Genomic DNA, 19,983 nt, shown 5'->3' with positions numbered 1-19,983 from the left:
GTTCTGTGATGGTATCTTGCCACTATAATCCCATATCTGCTAACATCCATGGCAGAAAGTTTTGGTGCAAAATGATCAAAAAACAATGTATAACTATCATTTCAACTAATAATTATATTGCACAAAACTACATCAACCGGACTTATCTTCAGAATCACAGAGATAATTTCAAGATAAATATGACACATCTACAACAAAAGGACAGTGGAATATATCGCTGTGGAATCGGAAATCATAACAATCGCTTTTTTTATGCCGTTAATGTTACAGTTTCTGAAGGTAATTGCTATTCTATTCTCATTTAATGTTTATGAATGTAGCACATTTTATCAGTATAGAAAGAATATATCAAGTTGTGTTTAGTTTTTTTACTACACTGCATTTCTTTCAATCAGCATACAGTTTTTTAACCATAGAATAAGTCGTTTTAAATTGTAAATGTTTATTTTAGTAATAGACTGTATAACTGTTTGACATTAAAGGGAATTTGTCAGTTCGAAAACATCCCCCAAGCTCGATCAAGCAGTGTATAGTGTAAGTGGTGCTGAGTCTGATTATGCAATTTTTACCTTCCTACTTGCATTGCAGTGCCCCAACAAGCCAGAAGTTAAATGCATTGAGAGGACACCTACTTGAGTCCTCTTCACTAGGTGCGTGAGCATGAGCGTCCTCTCAATGCATTTTACAGCTGGTTTGTGGGAGTACAGCATCAGAATACAAGCAAGTATGAGGATAAAAATTACATAATTGGACTTAGCATCGTTGACCCTATACACCACTTACTCTAGTTTGGGGGATGTTTTGGTGCTGACAGTTTCCATTTAAAGGCGTTGTCTCAAATTCACATATATGTTTTTGTTATATCTCACAAAACTTAAATGTTCTATTCAAAAATTGCTCTTGTGTGCAGCTATGTATATAGGAAGCAGACATGACTCTTTAAATTATGGACTGTTACTGCCAGGGCTGGACTGCCCATCTGGCAATTCTGGCAAATGCCAGATGAGCAGGTGACTGCAGTGGGCTGCCAGCTCTCCTCTTACGACCTCAGCTTTTACATAATCTTTATCTCCTCCTCACTCCCCTGTAGCTCCATCTCCTCTCCTGCTGCGGATTCCATCCATGCTAGGACTGACCCTCTGGGGAGCATGCAAATTCCCTGGTGGGCCCCTCATCCTGCGCCTTCTGCTGCCCTGCACCACTACACATAAACTCTGCCTGGTTCCTGCAATCATCATGTCATCCCAGGAGCCAATTCATCCACATAATAAACTGTGTTTATTCTGTAGACACATAGCACAGTGACATGATAATTGCAGGAGGCAGGCACCATAGGCAGTGGTCAGGTCAGGCCCCAACCCTCCTTTGCCAGCCCCATAGAAAATGAATGGAGGGTGGCTGCACATGCGCAGTGTGCCCTCCTTCACTTGTGGGGATCCGTTCTCGATATGCGGTAGGTGCGGGTCCCAGCGGTGGGACCTGCACCTATAAGACAATGGGGGCATGTCCAAGCAATATGCCTCCATTGTTTATGATGAGACAACCCCTTTAAGTTCTTCTCTGGAGGAGAGGAAAAAGAAAAGGAGAAAAAGGAGGTAGGCTGTTAGCTGAAGAGAATCCTCTGTGGAAGTAAGTAGTGCTGAGAGTGCTCTGTGTCAGTGTGGCAATCATGTAGATAAGGAGGTAGAAAATGTCCTGTGAACTATAAAGAGGGTAGGAGAGAGTCCTTTGTATTTTGTGTGGTAGGGGTAAGTGGCTCCTGTGTGTTGTGAGTGGATCCTGTGTGTTGTAAGTGGCTCCTGTGTGTTTTGAGTGGCTCCTGTGTGCTGTGAGTGGATCCTGTGTGCTGTGAGTGAATCCTGTGTGTTGTGAGTGGATCCTGTGTGCTGTGAGTGGATCCTGTGTGTTGTGAGTGGATCCTGTGTGTTGTGAGTGGATCCTGTGTGTTGTGAGTGGATCCTGTGTGTTGTGAGTGGATCCTGTGTGCTGTGAGTGGATCCTGTGTGTTGTGAGTGGATCCGGTGTGTTGTGAGTGGATCCTGTGTGTTGTGAGTGGATCCTGTGTGTTGTGAGTGGATACTGTATGTTGTGAGTGGGTAACAGGAATATGATCTATGCTCTATTTTAATTTTTAGGCCTCTAGTGTGCTATCTTTTTTTGCGGGAATAGAAATATGGATGCAGGCAGACCATGGTGTGTTGTCTGCATCTTTTGTGGCAACATGAAAAAGAATGGGTCCGCATCTAGTGTGTCAATGGTGTAAGTTGTATGTGTCCAGTGTGTCAGTGGGGTGGGTTGTACGTGTCCAGTGTGTCAGTGGGGTGGGTTGTACGTGTCCAGTGTGTCAGTGGGGTGGGTTGTACGTGTCCAGTGTGTCAGTGGGGTGGGTTGTATGTGTCCAGTGTGTCAGTGGGGTGGGTTGTACGTGTCTAGTGTGTCAGTGGGGTGGGTTGTATGTGTCCAGTGTGTCAGTGGGGTGGGTTGTATGTGTCCAGTGTGTCAGTGGGGTGAGTTGTATGTGTCCAGTGTGTCAGTGGGGTGGGTTGTATGTGTCCAGTGTGTCAGTGGGGTGGGTTGTATGTGTCCAGTGTGTCAGTGGGGTGGGTTGTATGTGTCCAGTGTGTCAATGGGGTGGGTTATATGTGTCCAGTGTGTCAATGTGGCTGCATATAGCCTTGATGGGCCTGTGTGCCTAAAAATGCCAAGGCTGATTTTAAGTCTGTCTGTCCCTGGCTACTGCTCCTGTGCTGTCACCCTGTGTTTGGTGTTTCTCCTGAATATATTATGCATGTGTCTGAACAGCAGATGGCCGTAGACAGCGGACTAGTATGAAGACTTATTAGAAGGAGAAGGTAGTAGCAGTGTGTAGACTACATCTATATGCAAAGGGGCCTGCTGAGAGCTTTGTAGCTATAATAGGCTCAACATAGTCCCAATATTGTGATCAATGGGGCAAGAGAGGCTCGTCAGGGAAAAAGTAAACAGGCACAACTTCTGAAAAGAGAAAATAAGACATAGAGACTATGTGGCCATGCAAAGGAGTCTTCTATGAGCCCTTGGGAGAGCAGCTGATCTGTTTTGGCTGCACGGTGACAGCACATGACCTCCCAGTGACTGTTGAGAGAAGCTGCCAGGAACAAGATGGCAGACATTGACTTTGGGTATGCCTCCCAACCTTCCGGGATCCGGCGGGACAGTCCCGTATTTAAGTGGCTGTCCTGCTGTCCTGGTAAGAGGGAGCTATATCCCCCTTTCATAGGCTCCCTGTTTCATCATTCCTCCCACCTGCCGACTCTCCACACCTCTTGTCTGAGCGGGGGAGGGGGCGGCAGTCAGCCTAGTCTCCGCCTCCTCCACAGACCAGAGCAGCCAATGTCCTGCTGCTGCTAGGAACAAGGTAAGTATGTGGTGTTTATTTTTTTTTACTTTTGTTTTTCAAGATGTAGTAAAGAAATGTAATATATAACCATGTGACAAGCCATGTAAAGGGGTTCTCCGGGAATTATTTAAAACAGCCTGCCAGCAAACTGTTCTAGAATGTGAGCAGGACTGATTGTTACCACTAGCAGAGCTGTTTAGGGGGCTAAGGGGGCCTCACTACCCTGCTCTACAATAGATAGTGATAATGTGGTCCTGGCTATGATATGCCATCATGGCTGAGGAGCCTGTAAAAATCACCAATATGTAGTATATGCAAATGTAGTGTGTAGTGATGCCTTACCTCCTCATCCCCATATGCAGCTCTGCAAGTGAAGGCCACCAGTCCTGCTCAAATTCTAGGACAGTTTGCAGGCAGCCATTTTAAATGATTCCTGGAGAACCTCTTTAATTACCGTACATTAGTAATATTTTTAATGCCTCAATTTGTACCGTGTTTGTTTTAAAAATGAATGTTCTTTTTGGATTCGGCAAAAGATTCTATATTGTTGTATATGAATTGAATATGAATATATATGAAAAGTGTAAGTGTCATTTTTTTTATTGTTATGTGTTGGTACACAGATGTTAAACATTTATTAGTGAAAGATATTTTTTGTACTAGAAAACAGGGTGTAAAAAGCTTCTTAACAAATCTCTAACAGCATTACTAAGGAGTCTGTTTTCAGTCTTCAGCATTTTACTGAGTGCTGAAGATGCCTGTGTGTCACATACAGAGGCTTCCAGTCTGCCTCTTGTCAATACTCCAGCCCCTGACTATGTAATATACATGTGCTTTAATTATCACTGCTCATCACGGTGCCTATGTAACTTGTTACACACAGGCGTCTTTACTGCTCAGTAGAGCTGAATACTGAAGATAGATTCTCCTTAGTAATACTCAGCTAGAGCTTTAATAAGAAGACTCTTTAAGCCAAAATGACAATTACACCTTAAGACTTCATGTTCCTACAGAATGATGGATGAATGCAAATAAACACATACTTATACAACTCTTACAGGAAATAAAATTCCCTACACTTCTGAAGTTATTATTGCAAATCACAAAGGTTCAATTACCATTAACTGTCCAGTTCCTCAGAAGCAGCATACTGAGTGGAAGTACTGGTGCAAAATGAGTAAAATGGATGTTCCATCCTGTGACATATTGGTAAACAGTTCTGGATTTGTTCATCAAAACTTCTGGGGAAGGGTATTGATACAGGAGGTTTTCAACACGACTGATTTTAAAATTCTTGTCAATAACATTAAAATGGATGACTTTGGGTTTTACCGATGTGGGACTGGAAAATTTGATGATGGATCCAATTGGACGGATATTCACATTCATATCTTAAATCGTAAGTGTGACGGGATGGGAAGATGAGAATACTGCATTAAAAAGTTTTTTAATGTGCTAAGTATTACGTACATAGAAAAATATCTGTACAATGCTCAAATGTCTTTATAATTAAATTAGAAAATATTTCATTCAATTTTACTTATATTCCTTGAATTTCAGCTACAAATAAAATACAGTACCGGATTTTAAAGTCATTCACCAGATCTCCTGGGGGAGAGTTTGTGGCACAATGCCGGGTCCCAACATCTTTTAACTCTATTTTGCTGATATATTGGTGCCGATGGAATAAGACTGGCTGCTTGCGGTTAGTAGACTCTGATGGATTTATCCAGAAAGGTTTTCAGAACAGAATTTCATTGAATAACACTACCAAAATGTCTACTGTTATACTAAATCAGTTAGAATTGGGAGATACTGGATACTATTGGTGCATCATCACTGATGGACAGCGTGTGGAAACATCATCGGTGGAGGTCCATATTATTGGTAAGGCTGTGCTGATTAACTGGATACATTTACAGTAAGGTCTCAATAGGAGATAAATGGATTAATTTCTGGTCCTTTATACTACTGTATAGAAAGGAGCTTTAACTGCTCTGTGGGTGGTAGTATGAGTGAAGTGTGTTCCAGTGAGGGCCAAATGGAGGGTAATTATTGTAGAAAATAAATATTTTAGCTATGGATAATGCATTATATAATCATTTGGAACAATAAAATGATGAGCTGACTTGTCAAAGTTAGACTCCGCTCACACCTGCACTGTTATATACGTTCTTCTGCTCTGTCACAGGAGCAGAACAAAGAAAATAATGGTGGCACTGGATCTTTCATATGACGCATACAAACGCTACTCGAGCAACCCCATTGATTATAATGTTGTCTGTCAGGTTTCCGATATGGTGTCCAGCATTTTTTGACATAATCTGTGATGGAGCCTCATAATGGATCCTCCATTGCAAATGTAAATTAAGGCCTCTTGCACACGAACGTTGTGTGCCCATGGCCATATTGTGGCCCGCATACGGTGGGTCTGCAATACACGGCACTGGCCCGTGTGCACTCTGCATCGCGGATGCGGACCCATTAACTTGAATGGGTCCACAATCATGGAGATGCGGAACGGAAGCACGGATCGAAAACCCACGGAAGCACTACAGAGTGCTTCCGTGGTGTTTCTGTCCGTGCCTCAAGGCCGGAAAAAAAATAGAACTTGTTCTATTTTTTTCCGGTGCGGACGGATCACGGACCCTTTCAAGTTGAATGGGTCTCGATCCATCCCGGCCGCCGCGCGGACGTTTCCCGTGCATTGGACCGCAAATTGAGGCCCCCAATGCATGGAACGGATGCACAATGTTCGTGTGCAAGAGGCCTTAAAGGGCTTCTGTCACCCCCCAAAATTCATTTTTCATTTTTGGGCTAATTAAAATCCTTATAGTGCGATTATTCAACATATAGTGCTCTTACCTTTTTCTGTTGTTTAGTTTCTTTAAAAACCGCACTTTTATAATATGTTAATTACCTTGCTACCAGCAAGTAGGGTGGTTACTTGCTGGTAGCCGCCGCATCCTCCTTTAAAAAAACGCCCCCTCCTCCAGTTGATTGACAGGGCAAGCAAGCGCTCTCCTCCTCCAGCTGGCCCTGTCTGCAATTCAAATCCCGCGCCTGCGCCTTACGTGTCTTCATTCGGCGCAGGCGCTCTGAGAGAAGGACGCTCGCTTCCTCAGCACTCCCTCAGTGCGCCTGCGCCGATGACGTCTTCTCTTTCGGGTTTAGAGGTGATGTCATCGGTGCAGGCGCACTGAGGGAGTACTGAGGAAGCGAGCGTCCTTCTCTCAGAGCGCCTGCGCCGAATGAAGACACGTAAGATGTGTCTTGATGTGTCTTCAGCTTCTATGAAGATCTGTATGTCTCTATGGTAACACAGACCATAAATTCTATGTAATCTGACCCTTCAATCATGGATGGACTGACCATAGATCTTGTAGGGAAATTTCCCAGTGGGTCGATGCTCAGTGGGTCACTCTAGCACTCCTCACTGCCACTGGCTGGATACATAATGATCTGATGCTCTCAGCGTACCCTCCTGAATTCAGTTGTATCTCTGTCCTCAGGACGGTGACACAGTTGAATACTATGGTGGCCCATGGAAGTCAATGGCTCCCTGCACCACTGTTCACCCTTATAGGCCACAGGCCACTATTTGAAGCAGTGTACAAATGGCATAGTGACACAGGCACCTTAGTCCTCAGGCTGGAAGAGTGTGGCCTGTATTGGGTACGTCAATTTTGAACGGGACTCGGGTATCTTTTTTCTTCTGTCCTTGGCCATTTGGGCAGCATACTACTGGGGGCACTATAGGGGTCATTATCAGGGGAAGTCCAGGCATCAGGGTGAAGGTAGGTCTAGCTTGGTGCCTTGGCCTCCCCTACTAATCCCCTTCCTGCATACCATTTCTTAATTAGAGACAACTGAAGGAGGAGGACAGAACTTGGCAGCTATTAATGGCCACCACAGAACAGCTTCTGGGGAGGTATTTTGTACTGCACTGTGGTATTTTGTTCTGTTAACTTCGCCTACTTGTGATGGCTCTGCCTACTTGTGTTTCCCCACCTTCTGTCATTTTGGACCCACCTACAAAAAAAAGGCTACTTTTCTTTTTTTACTGGACCATTTTAAGTTCCAATCCCTCCCCTGCCTGCAATCATATACCTTTCCTAATTCCTATTAATTTACATTTGCTAGGTGAGCCAGAAGTAGATAACAAATGCATGGCAATAAGACTGCGGGATCAGACTATACAGAGTTTCATTGTAGTCTGTTATCATAGGTCTGAATAGGAGTTGTAGACAAAAAAAATACAGATTTCTAGTTGTGGCTACTTGCAAAGTTATATTACTGAAAATGGATATGGAGAGTTTATGTCTCAGGAATAATTATCTTCCCTGCCTAAAGAAAATTTGTTAAAAATAGAATAATAAATCACGGCTATACTAGAGCCGTCATGCTGCCACTCACCACCAGGGGTGGGTGGCAATCACAAATGCTCACTAATACTGCTCTGCTCCGGATGATCCACTCAGGTGGAGAAATGCGTTGAGCTAGGATAACCAGAGCTAGTGAGCTTATATTACTCTGCATAGTTCAGTATTAAGGAACCCATGCAGTTCATGGTCATCGGTTTCAGGCGATGACCAAGGTGTGTGAATGCAGAGGTTGGGTTTAGGTGACTCCTTAAAGGGTTTCTGTCATGGGAAAAATCGTTATGTAGCTGACTGACATTAGCGATGTGCTAATGTCAGCAGTACATAACAGTATGTTTGTTAACTCCCTGCCTGCTGCCGTTCTCTGGGCGTGCCAAAAGGCGAGTAGACTGAGCCTCTAGGTGCTGCAGCAATGCCCTCATAGCACCTAGAGGCTTCATTAGCATATTATAAAAGTCTGTTTTTTAAGAGAACGGCGGCAGGCAGGGAGTTAACAAACATACTGTTATGTACTGCTGGCATTAGCACATCGCTAATGTCAGTCAGCTACATAACGATTTTTCCCATGACAGAAACCCTTTAAATGGTCCTTACATACCAGAAAAACCCAACCAAACAATACCAGACTTCTGGCATCAATGAATCTGGAATGATTGCTTTAGTGCAAGTTGACAGTCACAGTTGAGAGGTTAGTCCACTAGTGAGCACATTAATACTAGTACAAGGACTTGCAATTATCTACTCTACAACTGACAGTCAGTGCATTGATATCTGACCTACCGTCACAATGTATATTTGACTATATTGGTCACTATATACCCTTGTTCTGTCTTCATACACGTTCACACAGTGTGCAGTCTGACATTCAGCATAAACCATTCCTATCTTCCAAATAAGAGGACTGTTCTTTGTAGTCTAACTTGTTTGTTGGTCAACAGGTTGTACATATGTGATCGATTATACACGATTGATTGATTGATTGATTGATTGATTGGTAAAACAGGATTGCAACACACAGCTCTGCAACACACAATATCCCTGAAACAAAGTTAGATCTCTCACCAGATATGGTTATACAAGGATGGTGGAGTTTGAGAAGGAGACATGCATAGGACAGCTCTGCTGATGTGTCCTGGAGACTTTTATTTCCGAGGATGCTTTATGTCACGTGCCGGGGGTCCAATGTAGACCTCTGGGACATCATACGAGCAGGTCACAGGCAAACAGAAAAGACATGACAGAAAAGCAGGTAAACCGAAGTGGTAACAATACCACAGGACCAAGTGTACCGAAGGACCACCGCAAAACCCAGAGGGCGGAGCCAGTGAGCCCCATACTTCACAGAGCCCCAGATGGTGGGGATGACTGGGCCGAGGGCTCACTGGTCAGACCTCCAGGAAGGTCCCGGAATGCTTGGCCCCTACCTGCCAGGAACAGGCTGGTGAAACCTCCAGTGGGAAAGACAACCAGAACCAGAAGTACACACAGGGTAGCGATTCCCCCTCCAGGGAAGCCAGGAACCCCCTTCTGGAGGAAGACAAGAACAGAACATACAGGGCAGAAACAGATAACGGATGCAGTTACGCACTGCTAGGAACTCAGATGCAGATACACTATGCTAGGCGAAAACATGGAACAGAAGAGGAACAAATAACAAAATACAGAGCAGGAACAGATCAGAACAGGACATATCAAAAACACCAGAACAGAGCAGATACAGATAAACAGAGACAAACAATGCAAAACCAGGCGACACCATGCTTAAGGGTGACAGAAAACCCCCAGGAACAGAAGCGAGGTGCAACACCTAGCAGCACAGACAGGACTCAGGACAGACTGACAAAGACTGACCCCCAGAACCACAGCTCACAGGACTATATAGCTGGGTAACGAGGCACCTGGGAAGCCACACACAGGGGAAGTTAACCCCATAAGCACCGGAGCTCAGACAGCCAAGACACACAGGAACAGAACTAGGCGTTGCCCTTGGCAACCAGGATACATGGACACAGAACTATGCATTGCCCTTGGCAACCAGGATACATGGATATAGAACTACAGATACAGTCAAAAGGGTACACACGTACATGGGCAGGTTCACACTAGATACCACAGCCAGCACGCAGCCAAAAGCAACCAGCCTGCACGGAATCACCTGCAGCCAGTACGCAAAAGGCGTGCAGACAGCCTGCACGGCAACACACGTCACGGTGAACTGCACCTTGACACTTTACACTCCCACAAAGCAGTGCACCACCCACAATGCAGTAGTATTGTAACAGGAAAAAAAAATTGTAATACAACTTAACACTGCTAGATAGTGCTATAGCCACACTAAACACTTCAGAAATACCCTGACTCTGGCAGAATGAATTAGAATAATTTTCTAACCCTCCTGGGCAGAACAACCCTCATCTTTGACAACACCTATGTTTGACTTGCTGCTGTGTAATCGCATTCAATACGTTTTCATGCTTACAAATACCTATTAAGTAGCAGCGCACCTAAGCAATTGCTCTTTTTGTGGTGGAAAACTAGTGGTGTCCCGTTTAGGGTAACTCTATTCTCCCAGGAATAGTTATTATACACTTCAAATACATTGAGGGATGTTGTATCACTAAAAAGTGGATTGCTCTCTCAACCTGTTCCCTGCCTATTAAGATCTGAGAAGTCAGGAGCTTTTTTCCCATGTTTTATAAAGAGTACCAATAAAATAATTTATTATTTTCTATTGTTAACAAACATTTCTACTTGCAAAGTTACTGTCCATTTTTTTATTTTAGATGCATTGTGGATTCTTAGGAATAAGAACAAAGCCATCTGACATTTTCTGCATGGGTACTAACACATCTGTCAGAAAAACGATGCTTGAAAATTATACTAATTTTCATTTATAAAAATCGATCACTGTTAAAATTATAGGTTCATGTAGGAATGTAGGATCAGAACATGAAAATGTAGGATCAGAACATGAAAAAGACTCGGATACAGTAAACCTGTCACCCACATATATACTGTACATAATGTGAAAATAGATATTTATATCAAGATATGATATTGATCATGAAGGAGTAATCAGTAATATGGAGATTGAATTAGGCCACATCCTTAGGAGTTGAGAAACTTAAAGTCATAAAATACAATAAGTATCTAGGTTCAGTATTCCAGAGAGAAGATGATGAGGTGGAGAGCAGTATGGTGTGAGACCATTTATTCTTCTAGACCCAGAGAAATGAAACGCTTTACTGCTGTAGACCACCATGGATATTACTATTAATGCCTTCACTACCATATACCACTTTACTACTGCTACCATTAAGGATATTGGCCTTAAACGGGTAATCCAAGACACAGAACCCCTTCTAATATGACCATCAAAGTGCAGGGATTAGAAAAGAAAGAGTCACCTATCTTGAAGCTCTGGTGCCAGCGTCAATCACCCTTTCTTTTCACTTCCAGTCCTCGCTGGATTGGAAGTGTGATGTGCCTTGTACATACTTGTCACTGTTGCTGGCAATCAGTGGCCTCAGTGTGGCAGTGGTCACATGCCATGCCTACAGATGTCACTGATAAAGCCATTGACTGGCCAGCAGGGATGGTGTGTGTAAACTACATGTATTCTGTCTTTGGTATGGAAAGCATTAATGGTAAGATCCATGGTGCAATCACAGAATAAATCATTGCATCCTGCAGGCTCACAGTCACAATTAAAGGAAAATTCAGGCATCGCAGCATTCTTCAAACTAATTTACTGTGTATGATCTATATATTCAAACTAATACCTCATCTAATATGCATTTAGAGGTTCTTAGCAAAATATATCTGCTAAGAAACTCCATGGTGTTAACATCCATGGTGGTCAAAACAGCAAACATCCCTGTGGGTCTAGCGCAGTGAAGGTCTCACCATAATGCTTGTGGAGGTCCATACCATAAAATACAAACCCTCACCAAATTGACAAATGACCTTCTGACAGCTCAATGCAACAGTAACTACTCTCTGCTCATTCTTCTGAATCTCTGTGCAGCATTTGAAACTGTAGATCACCATCTCCTACTCAGCATGCCCCAGTCTTTTGGCCTTAAAGGGATTCTGTCACCAAGTTTTAGGCTATAAAGCTGCGGACATGCACGGCTAGATCGCCGCTAGCATGTCTGCAATATACCTGTCCTATAGGGCTGTGTGCTTTTATTTTCTTTAAAAAAGGATTTTAGAGATATGTAAATTAGTCTTTTAAGGTGCCCAAGGGTCTGTACGAACCTTCCTGGTGCCCAGCCACGCCCGCCTATGAAGGAGCCCAGCACCGCCTATGTCCTCCGAATCTCCTCCTTTCGTCACCGATAGATTGCCGTAATCTCGCGATGGGCGAGCTCGCGCATGCGCAGTGCCGGTATAGTGTTCCTTCCCTGTGCTGGCATCAGCCTCAGGGAAGGAACTGCGCATGCGCGAGCTCACGCATCGCAAGATTACGGCAATCTATCGGTGACGAAAGGAGGAGATTCGGAGGACATAGGCGGGGCTGGGCTCCTTCACAGGCGGCCGTGGCTGGGCACCAGGAAGGTTCGTAAAGACCCTTGGGCACCTTACAAGACTAATTTACATATCTCTAAAATCCTCTTTTAAAGAAAATAAAAGCACAAAGCCCCAAAGGACCGGTATATTGCGGACATGCTAGCGGCGATCTAGCCGTGCATGTCCGCAGCTTTAAAGCCCAAAACTTGGTGACAGAATCCCTTTAAAGGGGTTGTGTCAGCAAATAGCAGTATTGTGATTGTCCATATTGCCTCCTTTATTGACTGGATTAATTTTTTCATCACATTATACACTGTTGATTTCCATAGTTATGACCACCCTGCAATCCATCAGCAGTGGCCATGCTTGCACACTACAGAAAGAAGCACCAGCCTATATGTGATCCCCCAGTTGCAGCCACCACAAAGGCCAGCAGGTTTTCCTATAGTGTGCAAGCACGACCACCGCTGATGGATTGCAGAGTGGTCATAACCATGGAAACGAGCAGTGTATAAAGTGATGGAAAAATTAATCAAGCCAGCAAAGGAGGCAATATGGATAATAACAATACATTAGTAAGTGCCTTGTATTAACGTTGTCTATATGATAAATGCCACTTGCTGAAGTGACATAACCCCTTTAAGTATAGTGCTCTGTCTTAGTTTTCTTTCTATCTCTATGGCTGCTCTTTCAGTGTGTCATTTGCTGGTTCTACTTCTTCTCCTCTCCCTCTTGCTGTTGGGATTCCCCAGGGTTCAGTCCTAGGTCCTCTGCTAATTTTTCTATACACAGCCCCTATTGGACAGACTCAGTAGATTTGGTTTTCAGTACTGTTAGGAAATATCAACGTCCCACTTGGTACCCCTGGCACCAAACTTCTAGTATCGGCTTGGTTTGAGTCTTGATCTGACGTCAGGAGAGCGCTTCACTCAGTAGGGAATAAAAGACACAACAATGATGTACTGAATGAACACTCTGAGGTTTATTTTTAATGCACACAGGTTATATAGAGGGGGTTTTATTCCCTTTATTAGCATATCAACGCAAGTTTGTTCAACCTATCATATTAACACGTTCTATTCTACAGACAGTAAGGCTCCATTCACACGTCCGCAAAATGTGTCCGCATCCTTTCCGCAATTTTGCGGAAAGGGTGCGGACCCATTCATTCTCTATGGGGAAGGAATGTGCTGTCCGCATCCACATTTGCGGATCCGCACTTCCGCATCCGTGCTTCCGTTTCCGCAAAAAAATAGAACATGTCCTATTCTTGTCCGCAATTGCGGACAAGAACAGGCATATTCTATTATGTTGGCAATGTGCGGTCCGCAAAATGCGGAACACACATTGCCGCTTTCCGTGTTTTGCGGATCCGTGTCTCCGTGTATCCGCAAAACACATTGCGGACGTGTGAATGGAGCCTAAAAGAGCAACAAAAACGGAACTTCCATATTAGGAATATTGTCCGGGAGTAGTGCCAAAGAGATAAAATTTAGGGTTACAGAGAAAAGAAACTTAACAGCAATCAGAGTTAGTTTCTAACAGAGAAATGAAACTTTAACAGAAAGCAGAATTAGTTTTAACATATAAAAACATGAATTCCTTTCAAATCCCCTCTTAGAACCTTTAGTGTATCACACTACATGGTTCTTTCCTTTCTTGTCCTTTTTCTCTTTATATGATATTAGGTAATTCTTATACCCATCTGGGCTTCGATCCTCCTGGGGTAGAGTAGTCTGATATAATGACATATTAGAGAGCCCTTTTTCTAGCATTCGTCTCACACAAGGAATAACACATAATGCTACTACACCTATTACTACAATTACTATTAGCATGACAATCCCTAGTTGCATGAGACCTTGTTTCCAACTTGTGAACCACCCAAAGTATTGATCCCATGGATTATTTATACCTGAGTTCTTTTTCAGTTCTATTGACAGATCTTCAAGCTTTTTTATAGCTATTGTGACCTTACCAGTGGGGCCAGTATTATTTGGTATGTATGTGCAGCAGGAGGTTGGATCAGTCAATACTCGGCACACTCCGCCCTTCTCTGCAAGAATCATATCCAACACCATTCGATTCTGGAATGTCATGATTGAGTCTGCTTGTAGTTCTTTTGCTACCCCTTGTAATGCATCTCTAGTATAGTTTACAAACCTTTGCTGATTGTAGTATATGTAATTTATCCAATCCACATTTTTATTCACAGTAATGATGGGAAATATTGATTCAAATCCGGCGGCTACTTGATCTCTAGCTTTGAACTCATCTGGGACCCCTCTTGGAACACCTATTGCATCTATATACACATGGGGATCAAAACTTGAAAGGGGGCTGCTTCTTTTGTTTATCTTTAGCACCCCTTTGTCTGTAATATCTGATTCAGTAAAAATGTGCATGTTCATTATAGCTTTGGCAAGCGCACATTCACCTTTCCAGGCACCTTCCAGACTGGATCTTATTTTTCCATCTCCACAGATCCAGTACACATCTCCTATGGAGTACACTTGGTTCTGAGTGAGGGATATGTTCAGATTGCTGTATTTGTGACAATAACCTTTGGTGAAATTCTGTACATTCCTCCCATGTGTACTCCCTTTGTAACATGTGTAGTTACCTGGATATACCTGGATTCCTGCCCCTGGGCGAGGATTTTTCAACAACAGAGGGTATCTTGATTTCCATTCTGTACATGCACTGTGGTTATAAGACATATTAACAAAAAGAGTCAAAAAACATTCTTCAACACTTTCTGGTAACACTAGGGGTACGGTACATAGGTATGGCTTGGCAGCACCGCATATGTAACAGTTACTTTTATTCACAGAGGTTGCACTATACTTCATGCACTCCAGCCACAAATTAGCATCAGAAAAACCTGTCTCCATGGCTAAAGTGTCTTCATATGTGGGATCAGATATGGCCCTTAGGTTTTTTACAGAAACTATATGTGGGGCCAGTGGGTTTTTAGGGACATTTGTAATGGGTTGATATTCTTTATATTTATACATATCTCTAAGTTTGAACATTTGTGTTACAGATCCCCACATTTTATGGAAGTACCATCCTAGTACATACTCTCCTTCATCCTGTTTACCAGGATTTTCTATGGTTAGTATAAGTCTCATTTCCTGTGATTTTTTTTTGGGCAATATCCTATACCGGAGAATGAAGAAGTGTCCACATAGCATGTTCCTCCCTCAAGGAGTGTCATTCTAGTTAGAAGGGACTTAGAATTTCTATCCTTTCTCTTAAGGGCGCTTTCTGGTTTATATCCCCATATTGTCCCTGTATTCCATCCCACTGATCCCCAGTATCCACAATTTTTCCCCAATATGAGTCTGTTACGCAAACATAGGCCTGTCCTTGTATATAGGCTTTAAAGCAGTACTCATAGTAATAACATGTTTTTAGTATATCACAAAGACAAAAGGTGTAGGTAGCTACGTGAGTGTTAGATGAATTATACCAAAAAGTGATGCCGCCGCCCTTACTAGTTGCGGCTACTTCTCCCTTACTACTAATTGGTAAAATCAACAAGATTATTGAAGCAATCTTAGTCAGTACATTCAACCATTTCCCAGAAAAGAGTGAGGAGCTCATCATGTTGTAGGTCAGGGCTGTCTGCCCCCCGTTAGTACCTCTTGTCCTTCTTCAAGGCCAAGGCTGTCTTCCTCCATTCCTGCCTCCTCTCTTGCTCTCACAAGCTTCACTCGGGTGGTGTGGATCCAAGTTGGAGATTGTTTAGTCAGCACAGGTTTTCTGGTTACTGCAACCAAGGTAGTAGGTGGGCCATATACGAAATCACCTTGAGCTCTTCCTTTCTTCAGTGTTTCGACCACCACCTCATCCCCCACCCTGTATGGGTGGGTGGGTTCCTGTGGAAGAGAGGGAGACTTACAAGCAACTTTTTTTCTCAGTTTTGTTAAGTACCTATATCAATTTGGTGACATTCTTCCCTTATTAAATCAAGGTCTCCTTCCTGCACTATTATTGGGCCCAGGGGGTGGGGAAAGGCCTTCCCATGAGTATCTCAATGCTGTTATATCCTACCCCTCTTTGTAGACTAATCCTGTCTTAGGATTTTTCTGCAATACTGGATAACAACAGTCTTGCTGTTCCTGTTCAGTGGCATACCTTTGAAGATCACTAAGCATTTGCGACATCTCAGGGGTTGGAGGTGCCGGACATGGCATCTCCCAATGGTTACACAGACCTGTGGGGTTTTATTTGGCCACTCGTTTCGCCACCTTATCTTCCAGCGCATTGCCCTGTGAGACATGATCCTTACCATCTGCTGCCGTGAATCCTCTCCTCTGCCAAATCATACCATGGTTCCACACTACCCAATGTGCGTACCCACTATCAGTATAGATGGTGACAGGTCTGCCAGCATGTAGAATACATGCTCTAGTGAGTGCAATGAGCTCAGCTGCCTGCTGTGTTGAGTGTGGATGCCCTTGAGTAGGCCTACAACATCATGTGTAGTATGCAAAAATGGTGTAATGTCACATTGTAAAAGGAGTTGCCAACTCTACCATCATAGCACAGGCTGCAAGAGAACACAGACATGCCGGCATCCCTTGAACAGGGGTGGGCATTACCTTTGAGAAAAATACACAAGGACGCAACTTGCCTCCGTGTTCTTGTGTCAGTACACCCGCCAAGGTTTTACAATTTTGGCGTGCAAATATGTGGAAGGGCATATTATAGTCAGGGTGGCCCAGCCCTGGACTCGACATGAGCGAACATTTCAGATAATCAAATGCATCGTACATTTCAGAAGACCATTTAATCAAATCTGGATTTTCTTCCAGAGTGGCTTGCCTCAAAACATTGTCATAATAGGAGCAATTAGGAATTCTGTACAATATAGAAAAAAAAAGAAAACACACACATATTAGGTATCGCCTCATCTGTAACGACTGGTTCTATAAATATATCACATGATCCACCCTGTCTGATAAACACCGTAAAAGAAATCAAATAAAAAATGTGTCAAAAAAAGCTATTTTTGTCACCTTACATCACAAAAAGTGCATCAAAAAGGCGTATGCCCCCCCCCAAAATGGTACCAATAAAACCATCACCTCATACTGCAAAAAAGAGCCCCTATATAAGACAATCGCCAAAAAAATAAAAGAAAACTATAGCTCTCAGAACTTGGAGACACTAAAACATCATTTTTTTTGGTTTCAAAAATGCAATTACTGTGTTAAAGTGAAATAAATAAAAAAAAGTATACATATTAGGTATCACCACATCCGTAACAACCAGCTATATAAAAATATCACATGACTTAACCCTCAGGTGAACACAGTCACCTTACATAAAAAAAATTGCAACACCAAGCGATCAAAAAGGCATATGCCCCCCAAAATAGTACCAATCAAGCCGTCATCTCATCTCATCCTGCAAAAAATTAGCCCATACTTAAGACAATCAGTCCAAAAATTAAAAAACTATGTCTTTCAGACTATGGAGACACTAAAACATCATTTATTTATTTTCAGAAATGCTATTATTGTGCAAAACATATTAGGTATTGCCACATCCGTAACGTCCTGCTGTATAAAATATCACGTGAACTAACCCCTCAGGTGAACACTGTAAAAATAAATAAATAAAAACTGTGCCAAAATTACCAATTTTTTGGTCACCTTGCTTCATAAAGTGTAATAATGAATGATCAAAAAATCATATGTACCCAAAAATGTTACCAATATAAATGTCAACTCTTCTTGCAAAAAACAAGCCCCTGCACAAGACAATCAGCAGAAAAATAAAAAAAATATGGCTTTCAGAGTATAGAGACACAAAAAAATGCTTTAAAAAAAAAAAAATTATATTATGTAAAACTGAAACAAACAAACAAATAAATTAGACATATTTGATATTATTGTGTCTGTAACAACCTGCTCTGTAAAAATAGCACATGATTTATCTACCCTGTCAGATGAATGTTGTAAAAAAAAAAAAAAAAAAGTGCCAAAACAGCAATTTTTTGGTTACCTTGCCTTACAAAAAACATAATATAGAGCAATTAAAAATCATATGTACCCCAAAATGGTACCAATAAAACTGTCACCTTATCCCCTAGTTTCCAAAATGGGGTCACTTTTGGGGAATTTCTACTGTAAGGGTGCATCAAGGGGGCTTAAAATGGGACATGGCATCTAAAAACCAGTCCAGCAAAATCTGCCTTCCAAGAACCATATGGCGTTCCTTTTCTTCTGTGCCCTGCAGTGCGCCCTTACATCAGTTTACAACCACATGTGGAGTGTTTCTGCAAACCACAGAATCAGGGTAATAAATATTGAGTTTTGTTTGGCTGTTAACCCTCGATGTGTTAAAGAAAAAAATGGATTAAAATGGAAAATCTGCCAAAAAAGTGAAATTTTGAAATTTTATCTCCATTTTCCTTTAATTCTTGTGGAACACCTAAAGGGTTAACAAAATTTGTAAAATCAGTTTTGAGTAACTTGAGGGGTGTAGTTTGTACAATGGGGTCATTTATGGGTGGTTTCTATTATGTAAGCCCCACAAAGTGACTTCAGACCTGAACTGGTCCTTAAAAAGTGGGTTTTGGAAATTTTCTTAAAGATTTTTAGAATTTCTTCTAAAATTCTAAGCCTTCTAACGTCCCCAAAAAATAAAATGACATTTATAAAATGATGCAAACATAAAGTAGACATATGGGGAATGTTAAGTAATAAATATTTTATGAGGTATCACTTTCTGTTTTAAAAGCAGAGAAATTGAGATTTTGAAAATTGCGAATTATTGAACATTTTTGGGCAATTTGGGATTTTTTCATAAATAAAGGTAAAATATATTGACTCAAATTTATGACTTTCATGAAGTACAATGTATCACAAGAAAACAATCTCAGAATGGCTTGGATAAGTAAAAGCGTTCCAAAGTTATTACCACATAAAGTGACACGTCAGATTTGCAAAAAATGGCCTGGGCAGGAAGGTGAAAACTGGCCCGAGGTAGAAGGGGTTAAGGTCCAAGTTGCACAAAATAATGAATTTCTGGTCTAATATACAAGTAGAAACCATACAAATAGTTCAGTAAGGAGCAATTTTACTAAATTTATTAATGCACATTTTTGCATTAATTCCCCAGGTCAAAAAAAAGGAACATTTAAGGATCAAAGACAGACTTAGGTCAAAAAGAGGGACTGTCACTTGGGAGGCATGCATTCGTTCATTGGTTTCCCACTCATACCATCCACACTTCAAAAACATCTCTAAAATTCGGCCCTTTCTTACTGTGGAAGCAAAAAAAACTCTCATTGTTGCCCTGATCCATTCTCGTCTAGATTACTGTAACTCCATACTAATTAGTTTTCCCCTCACCAGACATTCCCCTCTCCATTCTCTCCTTAATGCAGCAGCCAGGCTCATCAATCTAACTGCTATTCCAATCCCTTCCCCCCCTGCAGTACAGAATTCCAGATAAAGCTATTCACAGTGCTGAACCACCTACATCTCCTTCTTCATTTCTGTCTACCACAGTACCAGTGATCTCCATGCTGCCAATGATTTATGACGAACATCCACCTTAATCCCAACCTCTCTCCCAAGCTGCACCAGTTCTCTGGAATGCCCTACCCCAAGTAATTAGGTTAATTAACAACTTCCACATTTATCGGTGCTCCTTAAAAAAAGATTAATTTTTTTTTAGGTTGGCCTATGA

General features: G+C 42.2%; 1 protein-coding gene across 1 annotated transcript in view; it reads left to right on the top strand.

Moving 5' to 3' along the window:
- Positions 1-227: 227 nt before the first annotated feature.
- Positions 228-19,983, top strand: part of LOC120993709 — a 137,717-nt gene continuing 117,961 nt past the window's right edge. The window contains exons 1-3 of the mRNA XM_040422183.1: positions 228-279; positions 4,440-4,778; positions 4,940-5,266. Coding sequence (XP_040278117.1) covers positions 4,553-4,778; positions 4,940-5,266 — 553 coding nt within the window. The 5' untranslated portion in view covers positions 228-279; positions 4,440-4,552. The remainder of the gene's footprint in view (positions 280-4,439; positions 4,779-4,939; positions 5,267-19,983) is intronic.

The sequence above is a fragment of the Bufo bufo genome, chromosome 3 (genome assembly GCF_905171765.1).
Source record: "Bufo bufo chromosome 3, aBufBuf1.1, whole genome shotgun sequence".
Classification (NCBI taxonomy): domain Eukaryota; kingdom Metazoa; phylum Chordata; class Amphibia; order Anura; family Bufonidae; genus Bufo; species Bufo bufo.
Note: the sequence above shows the minus strand (reverse complement) of the source record. Positions and strands in the feature narration are given on the sequence as shown.